General features: G+C 34.4%; 1 protein-coding gene across 1 annotated transcript; it reads left to right on the top strand.

Moving 5' to 3' along the window:
- The first annotated feature begins 803 nt into the window (after nucleotides 1-803).
- LOC131595947 (DNA gyrase subunit A, chloroplastic/mitochondrial) lies at nucleotides 804-17,196 on the top strand. The gene is made up of 27 exons (XM_058868489.1): nucleotides 804-1,402; nucleotides 2,517-2,586; nucleotides 2,707-2,772; nucleotides 4,045-4,146; nucleotides 5,180-5,224; nucleotides 5,318-5,416; nucleotides 5,523-5,609; nucleotides 6,158-6,228; nucleotides 6,747-6,855; nucleotides 6,953-7,015; nucleotides 8,828-8,893; nucleotides 9,027-9,115; nucleotides 9,646-9,694; nucleotides 10,363-10,449; nucleotides 10,912-11,005; nucleotides 11,247-11,317; nucleotides 11,436-11,525; nucleotides 12,592-12,717; nucleotides 12,821-12,978; nucleotides 13,814-13,895; nucleotides 14,255-14,419; nucleotides 14,538-14,639; nucleotides 15,007-15,143; nucleotides 15,817-15,937; nucleotides 16,026-16,080; nucleotides 16,436-16,535; nucleotides 16,744-17,196. The coding sequence occupies exons 1-27, from the start codon at nucleotides 984-986 to the stop codon at nucleotides 16,850-16,852; spliced, it is 2,832 nt and encodes a 943-aa protein (XP_058724472.1). The 5' UTR covers nucleotides 804-983; the 3' UTR covers nucleotides 16,853-17,196.
- The last annotated feature ends 2,218 nt before the right edge of the window (nucleotides 17,197-19,414 follow it).

Here is a 19,414-nt window from a genome sequence, read left to right on the forward strand (position 1 = left end):
GCTTATAGCTCTCTGATTCCTAGGGAAAAAAGACCCTATTAATCCAGAGTTTAGTATTCCCCGAATATCGTCCTTTGCAGGAAGTCCTTTAGCACTAGAGCCCAAATACTTGGTTTATCAAATAACATTTTATAAAAAATCATTTAAAATATGAAACTTGATCTTAAAAATAAACGAGACTAAAATTAATGAATTTTTTTAAAGATAACCATGTATTAAAAAAAAATTACGCAAATAACCACGTTTCGAAAAAAATTACGCAAATAACCAGATTTCTGAAATCCTTAACACCAAGGCGCCATCTCATATGGCTTATTCCCTTTTTTTTAGTCCTAGGCGCCATCTGACATGGCACACTCAGTCCCAATAAGCCATATCAAATGGTGCCTCCCTTCAACTTTTAGGAGGAGGAGTCATCTCATATGGCGCCTCCTTGTATATTTTTGTTCAATTTTCCATTTGAAAATGCACCAAGGCACCATCTGAGATGGCTTATTGCAGAAAAGTTGTACATAGGAGCTATCCCAAATGGCGCCTCCCTTCATCTGATACAATGGTGGCGCCATCTCACATGGCGCCTTGGTGTCAATGTTTTCTGAAACTTGGTTATTTGTGTAATTTTTTTCGAAGTATGGTTATTTGCGTAATTTGTTTATAATACATGGTTATTTAAAAAAAATTCCAAAATTAATAACAAGAGAAATTTAGAGATTATAGCTTTAATTTTTTTAAAAATAATAAATTAAAAAACCCTTGTTTAAGATTAAAAACTGTAAGTAAAGAAGATAGATTGTGAGCATTAGATAGATATTTCTACATCCAAAAATCCCGAAATCCACACCTTGGCGCGCAACAACACCATAGAGAACCTCACCAAAAGGGTTTAAGAATCTCTTCATTTTTCTTCTCTCTCTCAACAAAATCCCTAAAATTTTCGAACTCAAAATCCACACTACACTATCTCCAATGCCTTCAACAACCCTATGAAACCCTCTTCTTCCCTCAATCTCCACACCAACTCCTCAATGGCATTCTCTTCCGCACTCAGACTCCTCACACTCTCCCCTTTCACTCCCGTCACTCGCCTCTCATTTCTCCGCCGCACTACGTCGGACATCCGATTCCTCTCCGCCTCTTCCCGACGCCGTCCTCCCTCCACGTCTATCAAGGCTTCTAGTTCCGTTGGATTCCGTGACGAACCGGAGCAAAATGGAAATGGAGGTTTGGCGGTGGTGGATAGTAACGGGAGTGATGTTGTTAAGAGGAGTGAGGGGAGGATTGTGTTGACTGAACTTCATAAAGAGGCGACGGAAGCTTATATGGCGTATGCTATGTCGGTTTTGCTTGGTCGTGCTTTGCCGGATGTTAGGGATGGGTTGAAGCCGGTTCATAGAAGGATTCTGTTAGTACTTTTTATTGCAAACTTAATTGTTTTTTTTATTATTATTATTGTGTGATTTTCTGATTGAAGAACTGAAGAAAATTTTGACGTATATGCTAATTTTATCATGTTTTTATTTTTTTATTTTTTTGCTACCAAGGATGTTTATAGGATTTATTTCATAATAATGAATTGAATGCATGTCGGGCTATCGATAAAAATATGGAAACTAGCTTGGGATGTGGCCGCTCTTGCAAGAGCATGTAGAGTCTTTTTGACACTCATTTTCGAAACTCTCATGTTGAGTTAGTTTGTTAGGAGACAAGTCAATGAGATTACTGATTGATGTTTGTTGGAAGTTTTGAATTTTTTCATTTGAAATTTATTTATATTTCGTTCATGAGATATAAAGGTTGAAATTTAAATGGATTTGATGGCTTTTCCCCTTGTGGTGATTTTTCTGGTTTGAAAAATTTTACAAATTTGTGAATTCGGTTGCTTTTTTGTTTTGGTTATTTACATCAATTATTAAATAGTTTCTGAGGGTTGCCGGAGATTTTTTAAATTAATCATTGAGATTTTTCCTTCTTTAATTTTGACTTAGTCCTAAAAGGAGGCCAATTTTAATAATTTTCTTCTTTTTTTCTTAAATCTCAAACCAAACATTGAAAGATATTGTAATGAAAAACTCACTCAGATTGATGTCTCAATATAGTGAATTAATGGTTGTTGTCATTGTTTAGTTCTTATGAAGATTTTCAATTTGAGATGACCACTTATAGTTTGCAAAGTAGCAATAATCTAGGGGAATATATTTTGAACTCTTGAATGTCTATTCAAATTCTCCACTAACTTCTTTTGATTTTAGTTTCACAACTTACTATCGATGGAACTGAAACATGAATAGACACATAAAATTTACCATTAACCACTTATTTGAATACTATAAAACTTTTAACTTGAGGGAACTTTAGGAAATTATAGAAAAAAGTAATTAATTAGGATATAGATCCATTATCCATTACATATCATACGGAATTCACACTGTATCATACTTTTTACATTTGGAGTTTGCTTAAATTTGACAGTTCTCATTGAGATGTTATTGCAAGACAAGCTAATATTCTGAATGCAGATTTGCAATGCACGAGCTCGGCCTTGCGTCCAAAAAACCATTCAAGAAATGTGCAAGAGTTGTTGGAGAGGTTAATAACAAAATTTTAAATATTAGTTAATAATAATGAAGCATTCAATAAATTCATCTAGACCTATGTTTGGAGTTTGAACAGTGTAATATAAGCTGCTATACCCCATTTTTCTTGTAGGTATTGGGAAAATTCCACCCTCATGGTGACTCTGCTGTATATGATTCAATGGTTCGGATGGCCCAGGTAAAACAATGTTTTTTTGCTTTTTTGTTTTTGTTTTATTTTCTCTTCATCTTAAAGATATACTGGATTGCCGAGTCAATAGTTTCTTATCTGTAGTATCATATAACACATATCATAGAAAGTTGATAAAAGGAGCCATTGTGATTTATATCCCTAAAATGAGCTAATCCAAACACTTAATAGCTGCTTTTCTCTAAATTGCTATCATTCTTTGTAGTTAATTATGCACGACTATCATTCCACAATTGATTATGATTCTTTTTTATTTTGGGATTTGATAAAAATTTTACTATTTAGATTATTTATAAATTATATCTTCCCTTACTTGTAGGGAATTTATCTTTTATACGATAAGTAGTATATGGAAATTTGTTAAGATTATGTCTTATCATGATTTGTCCAAGTTTTTACTATTCTTAGGTTATAAGTAACCTTATGGTGCCTTATGTAAGTATGAGTTTGGAATAATCAACAGTATTGCTATTTCCATCTATGGATATGTTATAGATACCAGGTAGATAAGTATTTTACTTAAGAGACAAGCTACTACCCTTCAAGAGGATAATTTGAATTTATGAAGCTAATCATAATTTCCCCTGATAATTCTTACCCTTAATAAAATTTCAATTTTTCTCAATGCGTTTGGCCCGTAGCGTTAAACAACTTCCTCTCCAAATGAGAAATGGTTGATTTGGTGACAATACAAAGTTGGACATCAATGCTATCCCATCAAGGACGGTCAGTGACATGCAAAAGTTCATCTGTCATGGATGAGGCAATCTTCATAATCTAGACCTCCAAGCCAAAGTTGATGTCAGACGCCCACATATCATAGTTGCTGGTGTTCGACCTGTCACTGGAGAGCAGGGCACCAGCTTGGTGTAAACAAGGCCGTCAATTTATTGAGCGCTATTGACAACAGTGCTTACTACTCGTTTTCCCACCACCCAGTTTCTTCTTTTGGCCAAATATTCTAGCTATTCCCCTGAAGCGTGGGATGGATGTTAGTTTTTTTGGATGTGGTAATTTGACATTCCATCATTTTCTTAGTCTGCCTATGTTTTGTGTGTTATGGGGGATTGGAAGTTGGAACTGAAGAAATATCCTTTCTCTCTACTGAGAGTGCAATTTCCTGTTGTTTCACCTAGTGTCTTTTGGCATGTAATTTATGCAATTACTTTTTGTAGTGATGCTGTTTGCAGATTCTCTCCTAGACTTTTACTATCATTTTATTTTCTGCTTTTATATTTATATTTTTCCAATGTTTTTCAGGATTTTTCATTACGAAGTCCTTTGGTCTCAGGTCATGGAAATTTTGGGTCAATTGATGCTGATCCTCCTGCTGCGATGCGTTACACAGAGTGCAGATTGGAAGTATGTGTTTAACGCCTTACTCTTTAAATATTAACTCTACTTTTCTAATAGTTTAACTTCAATTTTATACCACAAAGTTTGATATATATTATCAGACTCTCCAATCAATAGTTATTTGTGTTTGCTAATTACTGGTAGGTAAAGTTGTGCACAAATTTTTAGTCATGCCAGAGTTCTGATGTCAGTAAACAAACAGTTATTTTTTGTCCAATTGTAAGCAGTTTTAAAAATACATTCGAGACGCCAAACTTGAAATTTGATATTATGAGATATGTTTCCTTTTCACAAATGTGAGGAAAGGAAAATTGAAAGATCATATAACTTACATCCATCAGTTATTGAAGGGATTCTGCTTTTAAAATAATGTTTTTTGTACTTGATTTAGCTACAGATCAGAAGTCTGAAGGATTTGTTCTTGAGAAGCTATTGCAGGATGTGCTAAAAAGAATTGTTTAAATTGGGTCTTGAGGATTAATCTAACAAGGAACTTCTAGGAAACACAACTTTTGTCTTCATAAACATGAATGACCAGTTCTTGAGTTTTAGTTAGTTATTGTTTGGTATTGTGTTGCTTAGACATCATATGCACATTTCTTATCTAAATTTCTGTTGTTAACAAATGATTATAGTTGGAATTCTCTTCTTCAAAGAGTCTTATTCCTTTTTAATATTGGAAGGGAGTGTTAAAGGGACCATGACTTAAGAACTTGGTGTTTAATTAAACCTAAAGAGTCACTAATTATTTTTTGCAGAAGGTGCTGGAAGTGCATTTCTCCATAGTATTTTAGTGATTAAAAGAATTTATTGTTACATAGTTCTTGCTTTTGCTTATATGAAAATATAGGGAAGGAATTGTATGAATCTTTCTTGTCCAAATACCTGTTTTAGGGGATTGACATGAAGTTTTATTAGCCTAAAAGAAAATGTTCAGAGTTTTGGATTTGCGATCATTGTCTTTCATGTTCTTTGAATAGATTTGCATTTTGGCATACATTTTGAAAGAATTTAATTAGTTCTTGGTCTAAATATGCAGGAACTTGCTGAAGCAATGTTGTTGGCAGATCTTGATCAAGATACAGTCAGTCACTGCAGTTCTTTGCCTTTTGGGTTTTCTGATTTAATTTGACATCAATATTGAGTGCTTTATATGTGTATTCATTCCTCGTTGCAGGTTAATTTCGTTCCAAATTTTGATAACTCACAGAAAGAGCCGTCAGTCCTACCTGCTCGTCTTCCAACCTTATTGTTGAACGGTTCTTCTGGGATTGCGGTGATTTTGGATCCCTTTTGCATATTGGAATTCCTGATATTTGTTCATCAGTAAATCATACATATGCATCTTCTGACGTAGAGCTTTATATTCTTATATTCACCAGGTTGGCATGGCAACTAATATCCCTCCTCATAATCTCGGAGAAGTAGTAGATGTGCTCTGTGCTATAATACATAATCCAGAGGCTACTGTGAGTGCCCAAATTCACTTTCTTTTTTGATAAAATGGAAATCCATTAAGAACATAGGTACAGCCAGATACACCACAGAACAGCTAACAAAGTACAGTTACTTGCAATGCACTTTTTGGAAAGGTCTCTGAGACACACTTCATGATTATTTTTTTTAGAAGGTTGACAAACTTTCAAAAAGCGATTAATTTGAATCAAATTTGTCAGCTTTTTTGGAATGGATCAATCATAATGTATTGAAGAATGTGTTGGTCTTATCACAACTAAAAAGTCACTGTTACAACAAACCAAATTTTTTCCACTAACTAAGAACAGCCAATTCCTTAATAAACTTGCCAGTTGTCAAATTAAGAATTGTCTTGTAACTGTTCATTTGCATAACTGTGTAATGCAAATGCCAATTCAGCGTTCATAAGTAAAATAGTTCTTGAGAAATGAAAGCATAGTCATTTTATTATTTTTCAGTTACTATTTTGTAGGCTTTTTAATCTTATTATTTTGTCCCCTCTTTCCTTTTAACTTTTATAATTTTACCTGGTCTGTTGTAGCTGCAAGAATTACTTGAATACATGCCGGGACCCGACTTTCCAACAGGAGGGCTGATTATGGGAAACCTTGGGTGAGTCTATCAAGTTCTTGGAAGGACCCCTTTTTTATTTATATTTCATAAAGGTTTTTAGTTTTTTATGTTGGCTGACAAATTTATATTAACTGTGTCAATATAAACTTAAAATATCATGTTGTCTGTAGCATTCCGTTTAGCTGGTAGTAGCAATTTAACTGATTACTTGTCAGTTGCAAATCAATAAACACGGTGAATGTTTTGGTGATGGTATATGGAAAGTTGATGTGTTGCATCATACATTATTTGCATTTTCATCTCTTTCGTTCTTCAATCAAGAATGGTGATTACATGATAGAAATTGAGGGCTTCACATAAAATAAAACAAGCCTTGAAGAGAATCTGGCATCTTCTGTTACAGAAGTCTGTGGCACTTGAAAACTGTGACCTTGTTTTAATCTATAAGTTTGATATCAAACCTTCACGAGTATGTTGTATTACATTTTGTGCCTTCCCAAAAATTATGCACCGTTTGATGTCTCGTATGATAGATGTATATACTTACTTTTCTTAAGGATCTTGGAAGCATACCGTACTGGTCGTGGACGTGTTGTTGTCAGAGGAAAAACTGATGTTGAATTGCTTGATTCTAAGTCGAAACGGAATGCAATAATAATTAAAGAGGTAGTTCTCTAGATTCTTTCAGATTCTGACATTTGAAATACATGCTTTATTCTCTGGATTCAGATTCCTTACAAGTTCTGTTTTATGATTGGAATAGATTCCTTACCAGACAAACAAATCAGCTTTGGTTGAGAAGATTGCTGATCTTGTGGAAAGCAAGGTATTGATGTGTTTTAAATAGTATTTTTTTCTTCTTTTTCATTCAAATGCTATAAATGTCATTGTCAATTTACGTCTTCTTGGAATTGCATGTAACTGACTTCTGTTTAAGTGTAATAAGGCTCTGTCTGAGGGATAAAAAGGACTATGCCTTCTAAAACTAGATATTTGATCTAACTTCTGTGAGGTCACTTTTTAAACAAGGTGTTTAGTACCTAAATTTTGAAACATGAGTGCCATGTAAGTTTTTTGAGACAATATTAATTATTATTATATAAATTTTGTGGAAACTTTTTTAATTTCCTAGCCCAACTTTTCTTTAGTCTTACTACCTTTTCTCCCTTTCTCTCTTCTTCAGCTATTTGTAGGGGTAGTTATTGGATAATATATAATACTGGGCTGTTATAGGAACTCAACCACATTTAATAAAACTGAATTATTATCGAATAAATAGAATGTAACAGATCACTCACTATCCTTGGATATTCAAGTGATCTTGGACCTTCCTTGATGTTAATCCTCACCCAAAGACCCGTCTTCCTCTCAACTCTCGTTAACTTTCCCTATGTTTTTCTGTTAACAAAGTGAGCCTTTACAACCCTCTCAATTTTTAGTACTCCCTCCCTAAACATTGACCTTGTCCTTGAGGTGGAAAAAAGAAGAATTTTTTATTCTTTTTAAAATTTCCACCAGGATCCCATTGCATGAAACATGATGGCTCTGATATAGATGGATGATGGTCTTTTGTTTCTGAAATACCCAATTCTTTTGGTTTGAAGGGCCCATTAGGCCCACAGATTGGCCAAGACCGTGTCCAATGATTTGGGTAGTGGTGGTAGGTCTTCAAGGTTGTCACCAGGTCTTGTATTTCTGGCACCCTCATCATTTCATCCGCGCCATCATCACCCGCACAACCATTGGTGCTTTTACTGTACGTCACAAGTGTACATACCTTTGTTACCCCGTCCACGGCATGACTTTGATTCTGCAGGTTATTGCATTTGTAGGCTAGTTTCCATGACCTCTACCCCCATACATGGCTGAATATGACTCGGATTCTTGACCATTATATGTCTTTGCTTTTGCTTCCACATTCTTCGCCTCTTTATTGGGTGCTGCCCTTTATTGTTTTTCTGTATCAGTTTCTACCTGTTTCATTGGTTCTTGTTGGTTCTCCTCTTGAATTTCAGCTGAACTTCTGTTCTATTGTCTCCCAGAACTTCTGTTCTATTGGTTTTCCTTCTCAAGGGAAATGCAATTTCCTATTCGGTATTGTAGAGATATTGCACTGGTCTTGTATCTTGTTGTGTGAGTATTTGAGATAGTTATCTAAGGGTTTACTATTAATATGCAATATGACAGCTTGTAATAGAGCCACATGGCTCTAATTAGTTTTGTTAGAGTGCCACATCAGCACCGTTAGTCGTAAGTCTTAATTAACTGCGTCAGAGTTAGTTAGAAATAGGAGCAGGTTTAGCCCCAATTAAGTGAAGGATGATGTCCGTATAAACTTTTGTAATCTGAATATATTCTTATGTTTAGAAAAGATTCAACAAATATATTAAATATCAATTTTACTTTCTCTTGTTTTTCCTCTTCTAACATTTGTTTTGAACCTTTGGATTTTGCCTGTGGTTTTTGTCTCATATCATATGTTTTATACTCAAGAGGTTTCCACTTTGTAAGTTTCAAATATTGTTGATGTTTTCTGCCTTCTCTGGGTTTTTGAAGGGTGCCAATCATTTTAACAGGCAGCCACAACCTAAAATTTCTGCTTTTACATTTTTTTTTTTTAATTTTGTTTTCTTTGCAGAGTTTAGATGGGATAAGTGATATCAGGGATGAGAGTGATCGTTCTGGAATGCGTGTAGTCATTGAGGTAAAATATATAAATAGGCTTTGGTTCTAATTCCTATTTTCTCTTGTTCTACGACACATGCAAGAAACCTAAAAAAAAAATGAAAAAAAGACACTGTTGTATTACACGATGATTAATTTCGCCTACTTTGCAGCTGAAGCGGGGTTCAGATCCATTGATTGTTTTGAATAATCTTTATCGCTTAACTTCTCTGCAGTCTACATTTAGTTGTAACATGGTGGGGTAAGTTTGTTGTCTACACCTTTATTTTCCTTCAAAATAGCCAATTTAAATACTCTGATTCTCTGATCATGAAGGCCATTCTGACAATTGATTGTTATTACTTTTCGCCATATCTAGGGATTGCATTTTAATAAATAAATATCGTTTAGTTTTGCACTCGCTGAATCCCCTGTGGGTGTATGGTTCTCTTACCGGCATACAACTTGTACTTGGTATATTTAAGGAAAATTTACATATATTGATTTGGAATTGTGGAATTGGATAGGCCGAGCCAGACCTCTATCTTATTCCATATGATAGATGGTTCTTTTTTCACTTCCGTTGGAAGGGAGTGGTTCCATGGTATTTTTATATATACTAAACCAAATGCATATTGCTTCTTCTTGTCCTTGATCTGGGCTCTATGGGTTCTAAAGAATTTGTCAGCATATTGTCTGTCACTTCTTGATTATATTATATCTGTATTATTATGCTTTATTAATACTTCACATCTTAATTTGAACATACCTTTTTCGTTTGAAATTTTGTAGCATTCTTAACGGACAACCTAAACAAATGGGATTGAAAGAAATTTTGCAGGTGAGTACTTAATGGCTTCAGTAGTCCAGTGTTTTTCCCATATCATCTATGGTTATTTGAAAAAAAATCTCTCTAAGTGACTCACCACTGCATTACGTTGGTGAGAGAATAATCTTCTCTGTCGTAGTTTGTTTATTCAGGTGTTAGTTAGTCAATTTAGTTAATTTCCAGTAACAACCAAATAATTAACCATTAGCTGTCACAACTGTAACTGCAGTGTGTTCATCCTCTCTTTAAAATGAGTGCTCACAGTTGTTGTAAAGTAACTTTTTACATGTCCAAGTTCCATGACCAAATTGCTCTTTTAACCTACCCTTTCTTTAAAAGGCCTCTCTAGCCAACAAGCTTTCTTTTGAGTTTTTGGTAGTGTAATATGAATATTTGATTTTTCTTCCTGTACAATCTATAGAAACATTTAAATTTAACCTGCAATAAAGCTAAAATTATTAATTTGAAAAACTATATTCAGTATCCACTTTCCCTAATAACACATTCTTTCTGCCAGGAGTCACTAATATTTTTAGCTTCTTATACTGGTGTGTATCCTGTAATGACTTTTTTTTCTTTATATTTGGTGTTAGTCATTTTTTTGTAGGGTGATGGCTTTGTTTTTGTAAGTTGAAGTGCTACTTTCTATTTTCCTGGCTTAATCTTTAATGTTACTTCAGGCATTCTTAGACTTCAGATGCTCTGTTGTTGAGAGACGTGCAAGATTTCAGTTATCAAAAGCACAACAGAGAAGACATATTGTCGAGGTATGTCACAAAAAAACAGAGAATCTATGTGTGTGTTTGTACTGTCAATTTCCCTTGTACATAGAGTATAAAGCTTGGACACATTGCACAAAGTATAATCATTGGTTGAAAGGCTGGATAACTAGTCTGGCCGAAATTGGTTAATCACAAGAGTTTCGGTTTGGTCCCTTTAACCAAAAAAAATGATTGATCACCAAATTTGTGGGAACTGGCCAAGCTGGTGTTAAGTGATTAATTGAACAATATTTTTTATCCAAATGAATGCCCTATGCCAAGCTACAAAGGCCAACATATAGATTGCTATTATTTTGTGTGTGGGCGGCAATATTGAACTCTAGACCCATTTGTCAATGTATGAATGGTTTTATATTAAATTTCTGACAAGTATTGAGTGAGACTAATTAGTGAAGGTACACTTTTTTAATGAGCATTTTAACTGAATGTTGTTATGTACAAACTCAGGGTATTCTTGTTGGGTTCAATAATCTGGATGCGGTGATTCGCATAATACGTGGAGCTTCAAGTAACTCAATAGCTGCAGCCGGGCTACGGAATGGTGAACTCCTAATTTTAAGTTTGTTGATTGATTTCATTGGTTCCAAATTTTCTTCTCGGAATATGTAAATTAAGACATGATATACATAGGCTATTTTCTTAGAAGTTTTTCTGTTGGAAACTCTATTTTGCATCCTTGTTGTTTGAAAACTTATTTTTTGTTGAAATTATATCCATGTAACCTTGACTTAAAATTCTCTATCTTATAGCTGTTTAATGTGAACGAGAATATCTTTTTGCAGAGTTCAATCTCTCTGAGAAACAAGCTGAAGCTCTTTTGGACATGAGCCTAAGAAGACTGACCCTTCGGGAGGTGCTCTAGAATCCTACCTTTCACTGGCTATAATGATTGTTGTTTTTATTTTATTGAGATTTCTCTAAGTTTACCTGTACTAGGAGCATATCTGAACTATAAGCTTTGTACTGTGCAGAGCGAACACTTTGTGGCTGAAAATAAATCTCTGATCGAACAAATTTCCAAGTTAGAGGAACTGTTGTCCACCAGGAAAAATATTCTGGAGGTATAGTATCACTTTGAATCTGTATTCTTCTCATTCAAAAGTCACTGAATTAGCTCTGTGAAGTTTTGGTTGATCAGTCTACTTACCGAGTTAGCTTATTAAGTCAACTTGTCAGTGCATACTGGTATGAAAAAAAAATGAAATTGTATTATTTAAGTTTCAGCCAAATTGTTAATGCTATTCCTATAATCAACAAGGAGATATTGCGCACAAGTGAAGGCTAAATACAATAGATCATAATACGAGTTCAGCAGTTAGATAACCAATTAGTTTTATTTAGAAATTCCTAATTAGCAATCTGCTCCAATCGTGCACTGTTATTGAGAAATACAGAACAACAGCATGAATAATTCAAAGAATCTTCCAGGCTATTATATTCAAGAATTCCCAAGAATCCTTGTACTATCCCTCTTTCCTCAGTACTTTTTTATTTCCAACCTAACCTGACTACCTAACTGTACTTAGTTTTCCTGTTATTGCTGTTCTCCGTTTATAAACCCTCCTATTCAGGGTTTCCTATCAATGCCCCACTTCCAAAATAAAATAATACACGCTCCATTGTCGTCAAGGGGAAAGGCTAGGAATGCCTCTTGAATGCTGTGTTTCTTGTAGACTTGATATTTGTTTGGAATATCCTTGGCTTGTTTACTTAGGAGGTCTTAACTTTATTGGCCTTGAAAGGAAAATAAAGTGACAATTTCTATTAAAGTTTTTTCTATTAAATGCACATCACCTCTTAGTTATATAACAAATTCTACTAATTTCCCAATTCTAAGAAGGAAAATAAGGTGACAATTTTGTAATTAAAAATAGATGTCTCAAAACAGGCCTTAAAATTATCTTAAACAATTCTCATCAACCTTCAAGTGAATGTTTGGACTTGACTGCAATTTTTAATAGTTGAAGTTTATATTTGAGATCTAATGAAATTACGAAACCATACTATTCCCTCTTTCTAAATTTTTAAAGAGGTGACATGTGACTTAATAGAGAGGCAGTTAGCATTGCTGAAATTTTTTAAATTTATATGGGATTGACAATTTTGTTGATTTTCTCATGTTTTTAGCTTATAGAACAAGAAGCAGTTGATTTGAAAAACAAGTTTGCTAGTCCGAGGCGTTCAATTTTGGAGGACACAGATAATGGTCAGCTTGAGGACATTGATGTTATTCCAAATGAAGAAATGCTATTGGTACATGGCAACTATAGTATAAATCTTACTTTTTCACTTTTTTTCTTCTATCTATCGGTCAGGAAATGGATACTGTGTTCATGACAGTGTCTTTTGCTTTCAGGCACTTAGTGGAAAAGGTTATATGAAGCGTATGAAGCCAAATACTTTTAACCTACAACATCGTGGAACAATTGGCAAATCAGTAGGCAAACTAAAAATGAATGATTCAATGTCTGATTTCATTGTTTGTCGCGCACATGATTATGTCCTTTATTTCAGGTATGTTTTCATTGTGGTTTCTAAAGTGGACTGGTATCTGTTGAAATTCGAGCTAACCATTTTGGTCAATGCAGAAAAAACATGAAGAGACTTGTTTTTTTTTTTTTTGTTCAAGAGACTCATACCTATAGAAGTTCTGTAAGGCATATTGAAAAAAAAACCCTAACCTTTTGGACAAATAGCCTGAACATGTTATTCCCACAATCCCACTATTCACCCTATCCAATATCTATTAGTGAGATCAGCATTAGATTTCACCCAATATTAAATACTGTTGAAACAAGTCTCAAGGATAATTTTGCTAGCATTTATCTTAATATAAGTAAAAATATTTTTAACTTTGTTTTCGATCTTGGTTTGAGCAGTACCTAGATTTTTAAATATAAATATGCACCTTCATGTGATGCACAGATACAGTATTGAATATGTATTACCATTATGGCGATACATCGTTCCTTGAAAAATAGAGGATACTCTATGTTTATAGGATATAAAATACATATAAAAAAAAAACTCATAATATATTTAATGGCATTATGGTTTCGCTTCTTTCTAGAGATACTCTGTTTTTTTGGTCCTGACTTCTTTATGGAGATGCTCTCTAACAAATACTAAACTTATAGGTGGGTTTAGGGTATGGTATTGCCGTGCTTGTTAACAGTCATTCTTTATCTAAGAAATGACATTATATGGTCATTATTTAGAATCCTTAGTTTTTGTTTCTTTTCTTGGTTGTGGTTAATTATGTTATTGTTAGTATTTGAAATCATTGCCTTGTAGCAAATTTAGTTCATTTCATTTGAATATTTCGTGGCTTGTGAAATTCAATTTTCAGTGATAAGGGAACGGTATACTCAGCTCGCGCCTACAAAATTCCAGAGTGTAGCCGGACTGCTTCTGGCACACCACTTGTTCAAGTATCTCTTCTTATTCTCTCTGTACACACCAACACACCTGCACACACTAGAAAAATGGGTATACTTGTATACAATGTTTACATACAGCAACTTAAAGGTTTGGGTGAAAGTGAGATAATGGAGAAAAATGAGCAACAGATACATATGTTTGGGTGTGTACTGTGTAGTGTAAGACTATGGGCTCATAAAATGGTTTAGAGACTGTGGCAATCGAGATAGTACAATTTAATGGGGTTATTATAAAATAACATTTTTATTTGAAAACTTATTTGTGCCTCTTTTTAATAACAGTTTAACAGGTAGAGACTTGAAAGTAACACACGTTGCCCTAAATAACATATTTTGTTCTTTTGGGACAGATCTTATCTTTATCTGACGGCGAAAGAATAACATCCATAATTCCTGTGAGTGAGTTTACCGAAGATCAGTTTTTACTGATGCTTACAGTGCAAGGATATGTCAAGAGAGTACCCTTGAATTCATTTTCATCAATCAGATCAACTGGAATCATTGCAACACAATTGGTTTGTTCTCTTATTTAAATTCTGTCTACATTGCTATCTTAATTTTGTTGTCGCGTGATTAGATTAGTGGTTAAAATCCTTGTCTAAGGATATTCATATATATCATTTAACTTCAAAGGTTCCTGGTGACGAGCTGAAATGGGTCCGTTGTTGCACAAATGATGACTTTGTGGCTATGGCTTCACACAATGGAAAGGTCGTATTGTGTCTATGCAGTAAGGCAAGTTGCTATCTTTTATTATTTCTACAATAACTACTAATACCTAAAATATTTTGTATAAACAAAAATTAGTGCCTTTTCTACTAATCCCTAATGTATTATTCACATCATATCTATTTTATTATTCCGAGTATTCTTTTTCTTTCTAAATGACTAAACTCTATAACTTCAAAAATAGAAACCACGTTGTAGAAGTGTTTTTTTAAACCTCTCAAACACGCTAATCCCATTTATTTCTATCAAGCTATCCAAGCAAACTGCTAGAAGTACTAGTATTTCTTTGTTGAGTGATTGAGTCTGGTTTCCAGTTTATTGCCATGAGTTGTAAAATTTTGTTCTTACAATGTTTGTCTTGATTTAAGCCCAGATTCGCACGCAAGGAAGAAATACGAGGGGTGCCCCGGCAATGAGACTCAAAGAAGGGGATAGGATGGCAAGTGTGGACATCATACCAGCAGCCATGTGGAACAACTTGGAAACCATATCAAATCTTCCTGGGAGCAAGTAATTATGATGAGATCTTGCATGTTTTCTATATGTCAGTTCATGATGCACTGATTGAGAAAATTGTCCTTGATCTTGATTGTTTAGGAAACAATATTCAGATGTCCTTATAACTGCATGTTTTCCATAATTGGAACATTTTAAGTTCAACACAATTTTCATATAGTTTCCTTATGTGGTTTGTATATTTTCTGACAAACTTCATTTCAATAATATTGGCATATTTTTTTGGATGATCCGTCAACAAGAATTGCATTTGCACTGAACAGTTATCTTTTAGTTTTATTATGACTACTTAAACCTCCAAAATTTGGAACAGAAGGTTTAAATATATTTAAATTACAAAATAAATCAAATTTTATGAAATGGCATTGTGATTTGAAGACTCTTGTTGGCATGCATAGGCTTATTTATATAATAAAGTGAGAATCTATTTGTTTGGTTATCATCATCAGTATTATCATTATTTTGTTATTTTCCTGCTTTTGGAACATGATTTTTTTATTCCCAAAATATGTTAGATTATAATAAATCTAATTCTTTCTCTAGCTCTTGACATGACTCCAATTGCACAGACTGGAAGATTTAATCACAACTAATTGTCATTTTAATGCTAGTTGGGAATAACTGATCACATTTGTCCTTAATATATTTATTTACTATATGCCCACAGTGGAAAGAGCCACGATGGCCCATGGCTGTTGTTTATTTCCGAGAGTGGTCATGGAAAGCGGGTTCCTTTAAGCCGTTTCCGAATGTCATCTTTGAATCGAGCTGGTCTGATTGGATACAAGGTATTTTTTTCACCTTTCACAGCAATGACTCTTGACAATAATAAACTATTCATTCAATAATATTTTTTCTTTCTGGTCTGTGTTTCAGTTTTCTGATGAGGATTGTCTGGCTGCCGTATTTGTAGTAGGATTCACATTAGCAGGTATTCTCTCACTGTAACTTTGTTTAACATTGATACATTTGATTGTAGTTCCGATCATTGTTTAAAAAATTGGACTGGGCTAGATTAGATGGTAGTCGGTTAAATTAGAAATATATGATTAGTTGCGTTTATTATTTATTCATCTTACATAACACATATGATTATTTTATGTTTATTTAATGTCTTCATTTCTTAATATTTATGTTAATTAGTTACTTGTTATATGTAAAATTAGCTATAGCTATTTAATTATCACTAGTTTGCCAGAGTTGAATGTAAACGGCTGAACCTTTAGAAGTACTGATTTTACTGCTTACTTGAAAATTATTTAATTATAAAAAATACGTCTCTACAGAGGATGGTGAAAGTGATGAACAAGTGGTTCTTGTTAGCCAAAGTGGCACAGTCAACAGGATTAAAGTTCGGGATATTTCGATTCAATCTCGATTTGCAAGGTAAATTTGAATTGTGCCCCTTTCACATATTTCCTGCTTAAATGAGTCATTATATATAAGGATTTGTAAGGTTATGAATTGTCTCGCTTACCTCAGTGCTTATTATTTGATTTGAGTCATTATAGCTATATGCTTCTGACAGGTGTCATGGATACCTACTTACCTGTTGCATCTTTAATAACTATTTTGTTTGGTGAATTTTGATCAGGGGAGTTATTTTGATGCGACTTGATCACGCTGGAAAGATTCAATCTGCTTCCTTAATCTCAGCAACAGAATGCGAGCCTGAAGAAGTTCTTGATATTGCCCAAGTCTAGTTGTAGATGCAACTCCATGTCTAGAAGAGTATACTTGCCCAGATGCCTATCTAACTTGGACTCGAGCCTTTTACAATATGCTGCTGCTCGGTCTTGAATCTGTCCGTCGAAATATGATTTCACTGGTGATTGTTCTAGTCCTCGTGTAAAGTGTGATATATTTATTTACCTTTCACAGGCAGGTGATTTTGGCTTCCTACTGTGGTTGAGAGAAGGGCCACTTTTAGTTTGTTACATCTGTATATTGTGACTAAACTATTGAAACCACAAATCTGAGGGTTAGTTTAAAGGAAAATGCTTGTAATGAAAGAACTGTAATGCAAAATTCTACTAATGAATTTCAACTGGGGACGAGTATTAAGTTTTTTATTTAGAATTGTATTTATTGCAGAGAGGCAAAAACCAGAGTCTTTCGTGATGTTTTCTTTTATACTACTTTTTGTATCAGTAGCATTTTTACAACTATTATCGGTGACTGTTTTGGTCAATTAGACTATGCCATAGAAGTTAGACTCTTTCCATAGATTCTAAGGATACATTGCTAATATTCACGATTCATGGCTAATAGTATGTCAAAAGAACTTGCAGACTCTCCTCCGATGTTCGGGGTGGAAATAGGTCAGACCGATAACTGGGATCTCCAGGCTAGTTTATATAGGCTCAGACTATACATTATTTTTAAATAAAAAAGACTTAGGCTTTTTTATAAGCATATTTAATTAAAAAGGCTAGGCTTCAGACCCTAAAAGAAGCATTTTAAGGCCGACCTATTTAAATAAATTTGAATATTTATTATTATTATTATGATATGTTTTATACTTAGAATTACAATACATAAATAAAATTTGGTTATCTTGTGAAAATAAGATGAAAACATCTGATAAATATTATTTTTATAAGTTCTCTTAAACAAATAGTCTCCTAAAACTTATGCTAAGAGGTAAGTTAAAATAAATCAATGCAAATAAACTTTTAGTCTCTTGGTCTTTTAATTAGTTTATTTAAACACATGTCTAGAACAAATAGGCTTTTATATAGGCTAGCAGACTAACTAGGCCTTCGAAATGGTCAGGTTCAGGCCTAAAATATAAGCCTACGACAAGCCACACGTCAGACATAGGCTTTATTTTTATTTACAGGTCAGACTCAGGCTTTATTTTTTTTACAGGTCAGGCTTAGGCTTGGCAAAGCCTAGCTCAGCCAGCCTATTTCCACCCCTATTCGAAGCCCTCCATCATCACCAGATCTGATCCTGCCACGTGAGTCTGATCTCCCGATTGCTATTCAAAAAGGTATACGTCAAACATGAAATTCTTCTCCACATTATATTGTTTTATGTTATCACCGTCTTTCCCTTTTGCATTATACTTGCTTGCCTTCCTTGTCTTCTGTTTCTATTCTTAAAATTTCAAGTGAAGCGTTATCTCATCCTGAGTGGAGGCAAGTAATGATTGACAAGATGTGTACTCTTCGAAGCAATGGTACATGTGAACTGGTTCCTCTGTGAACTGGTTCCTCTTTCCCCTAGGAAATCTTTGGTAGGTTGTCGCTGGTTTAATACACTAAAGGTTGGTCCATATTGTAAGATTGATTGATTCAAAGCTTACTTGGTAGCCAAAGGATACACTTAAAATAGTCTCTAATCAACTATATCATATTATTAACTGTAATATATATATATATATATATATATATATATATATATATATATATATATATATATATATATATATGGGACGACTCAAGTGAGAACACTTGGTTATTATTAGAAATGAGAACAATGAATCACGACCATTAAATTTTGATTTTGTTGATTTTAATGGACTAGATTGGTTTCTCTTTCTATATTTATTTAAAATAAATATTAAGGATCATAGAAAGAGAAATCAATCGAGTCCATTAAAATCAACAAAATCAAAATTTAATGGTCGTGATTCATTGTTCTCATTTCTCATAATAACAAAGTGTTCTCACTTGAGTCGTCCCCTATATATATATATATTGTTCTGGCCTGGGCCGAGCAGGCCCAACTCTTCTCACTAGCCGAGCAGGCCCAAGTCATTTGAGCCCATTTACTGGATAACCATCAAGAGTTATCCACGCACGAAGACCATGCGTCACGCAGCGGAGGATTTGGTCAACCATCTCCGAACCCTACGCTATGCTCATCCGGAACGTGAGTCTCCTGCTGACTCAGCCCTAGCATAGGACGTTCTGGCAGTTCCCTAGCACGTGGGCCTCCAGTTGGATTTGGCCCAATTAGGGAACCTTGACCCAGCGCTGGGGGATATAAATACCCTCTTTCACTAGAGGGTCAGGTATTCTATTCTTCACTCTCAACCCTCATTCTCTGATAGCTACTAACTTAAGCATCGGAAAACCTTGCAGGTACCCCCCCCCATCTTGCTCTCCAAGCCAGATTCCGCTGCCTTGACGATTCTTCTGATCAGGTACGATCAGTGGCGCCGTCTGTGGGAATCTTGCTCCCCCTTCTTTAACAAAGATCAAAGCATAACCTTTCACGATCGTCATGGCTAACAACAACAACATCCCAAACTCCGA

Source organism: Vicia villosa, linkage group LG4, assembly GCF_029867415.1.
Source record: "Vicia villosa cultivar HV-30 ecotype Madison, WI linkage group LG4, Vvil1.0, whole genome shotgun sequence".
In the NCBI taxonomy this organism is placed as follows: domain Eukaryota; kingdom Viridiplantae; phylum Streptophyta; class Magnoliopsida; order Fabales; family Fabaceae; genus Vicia; species Vicia villosa.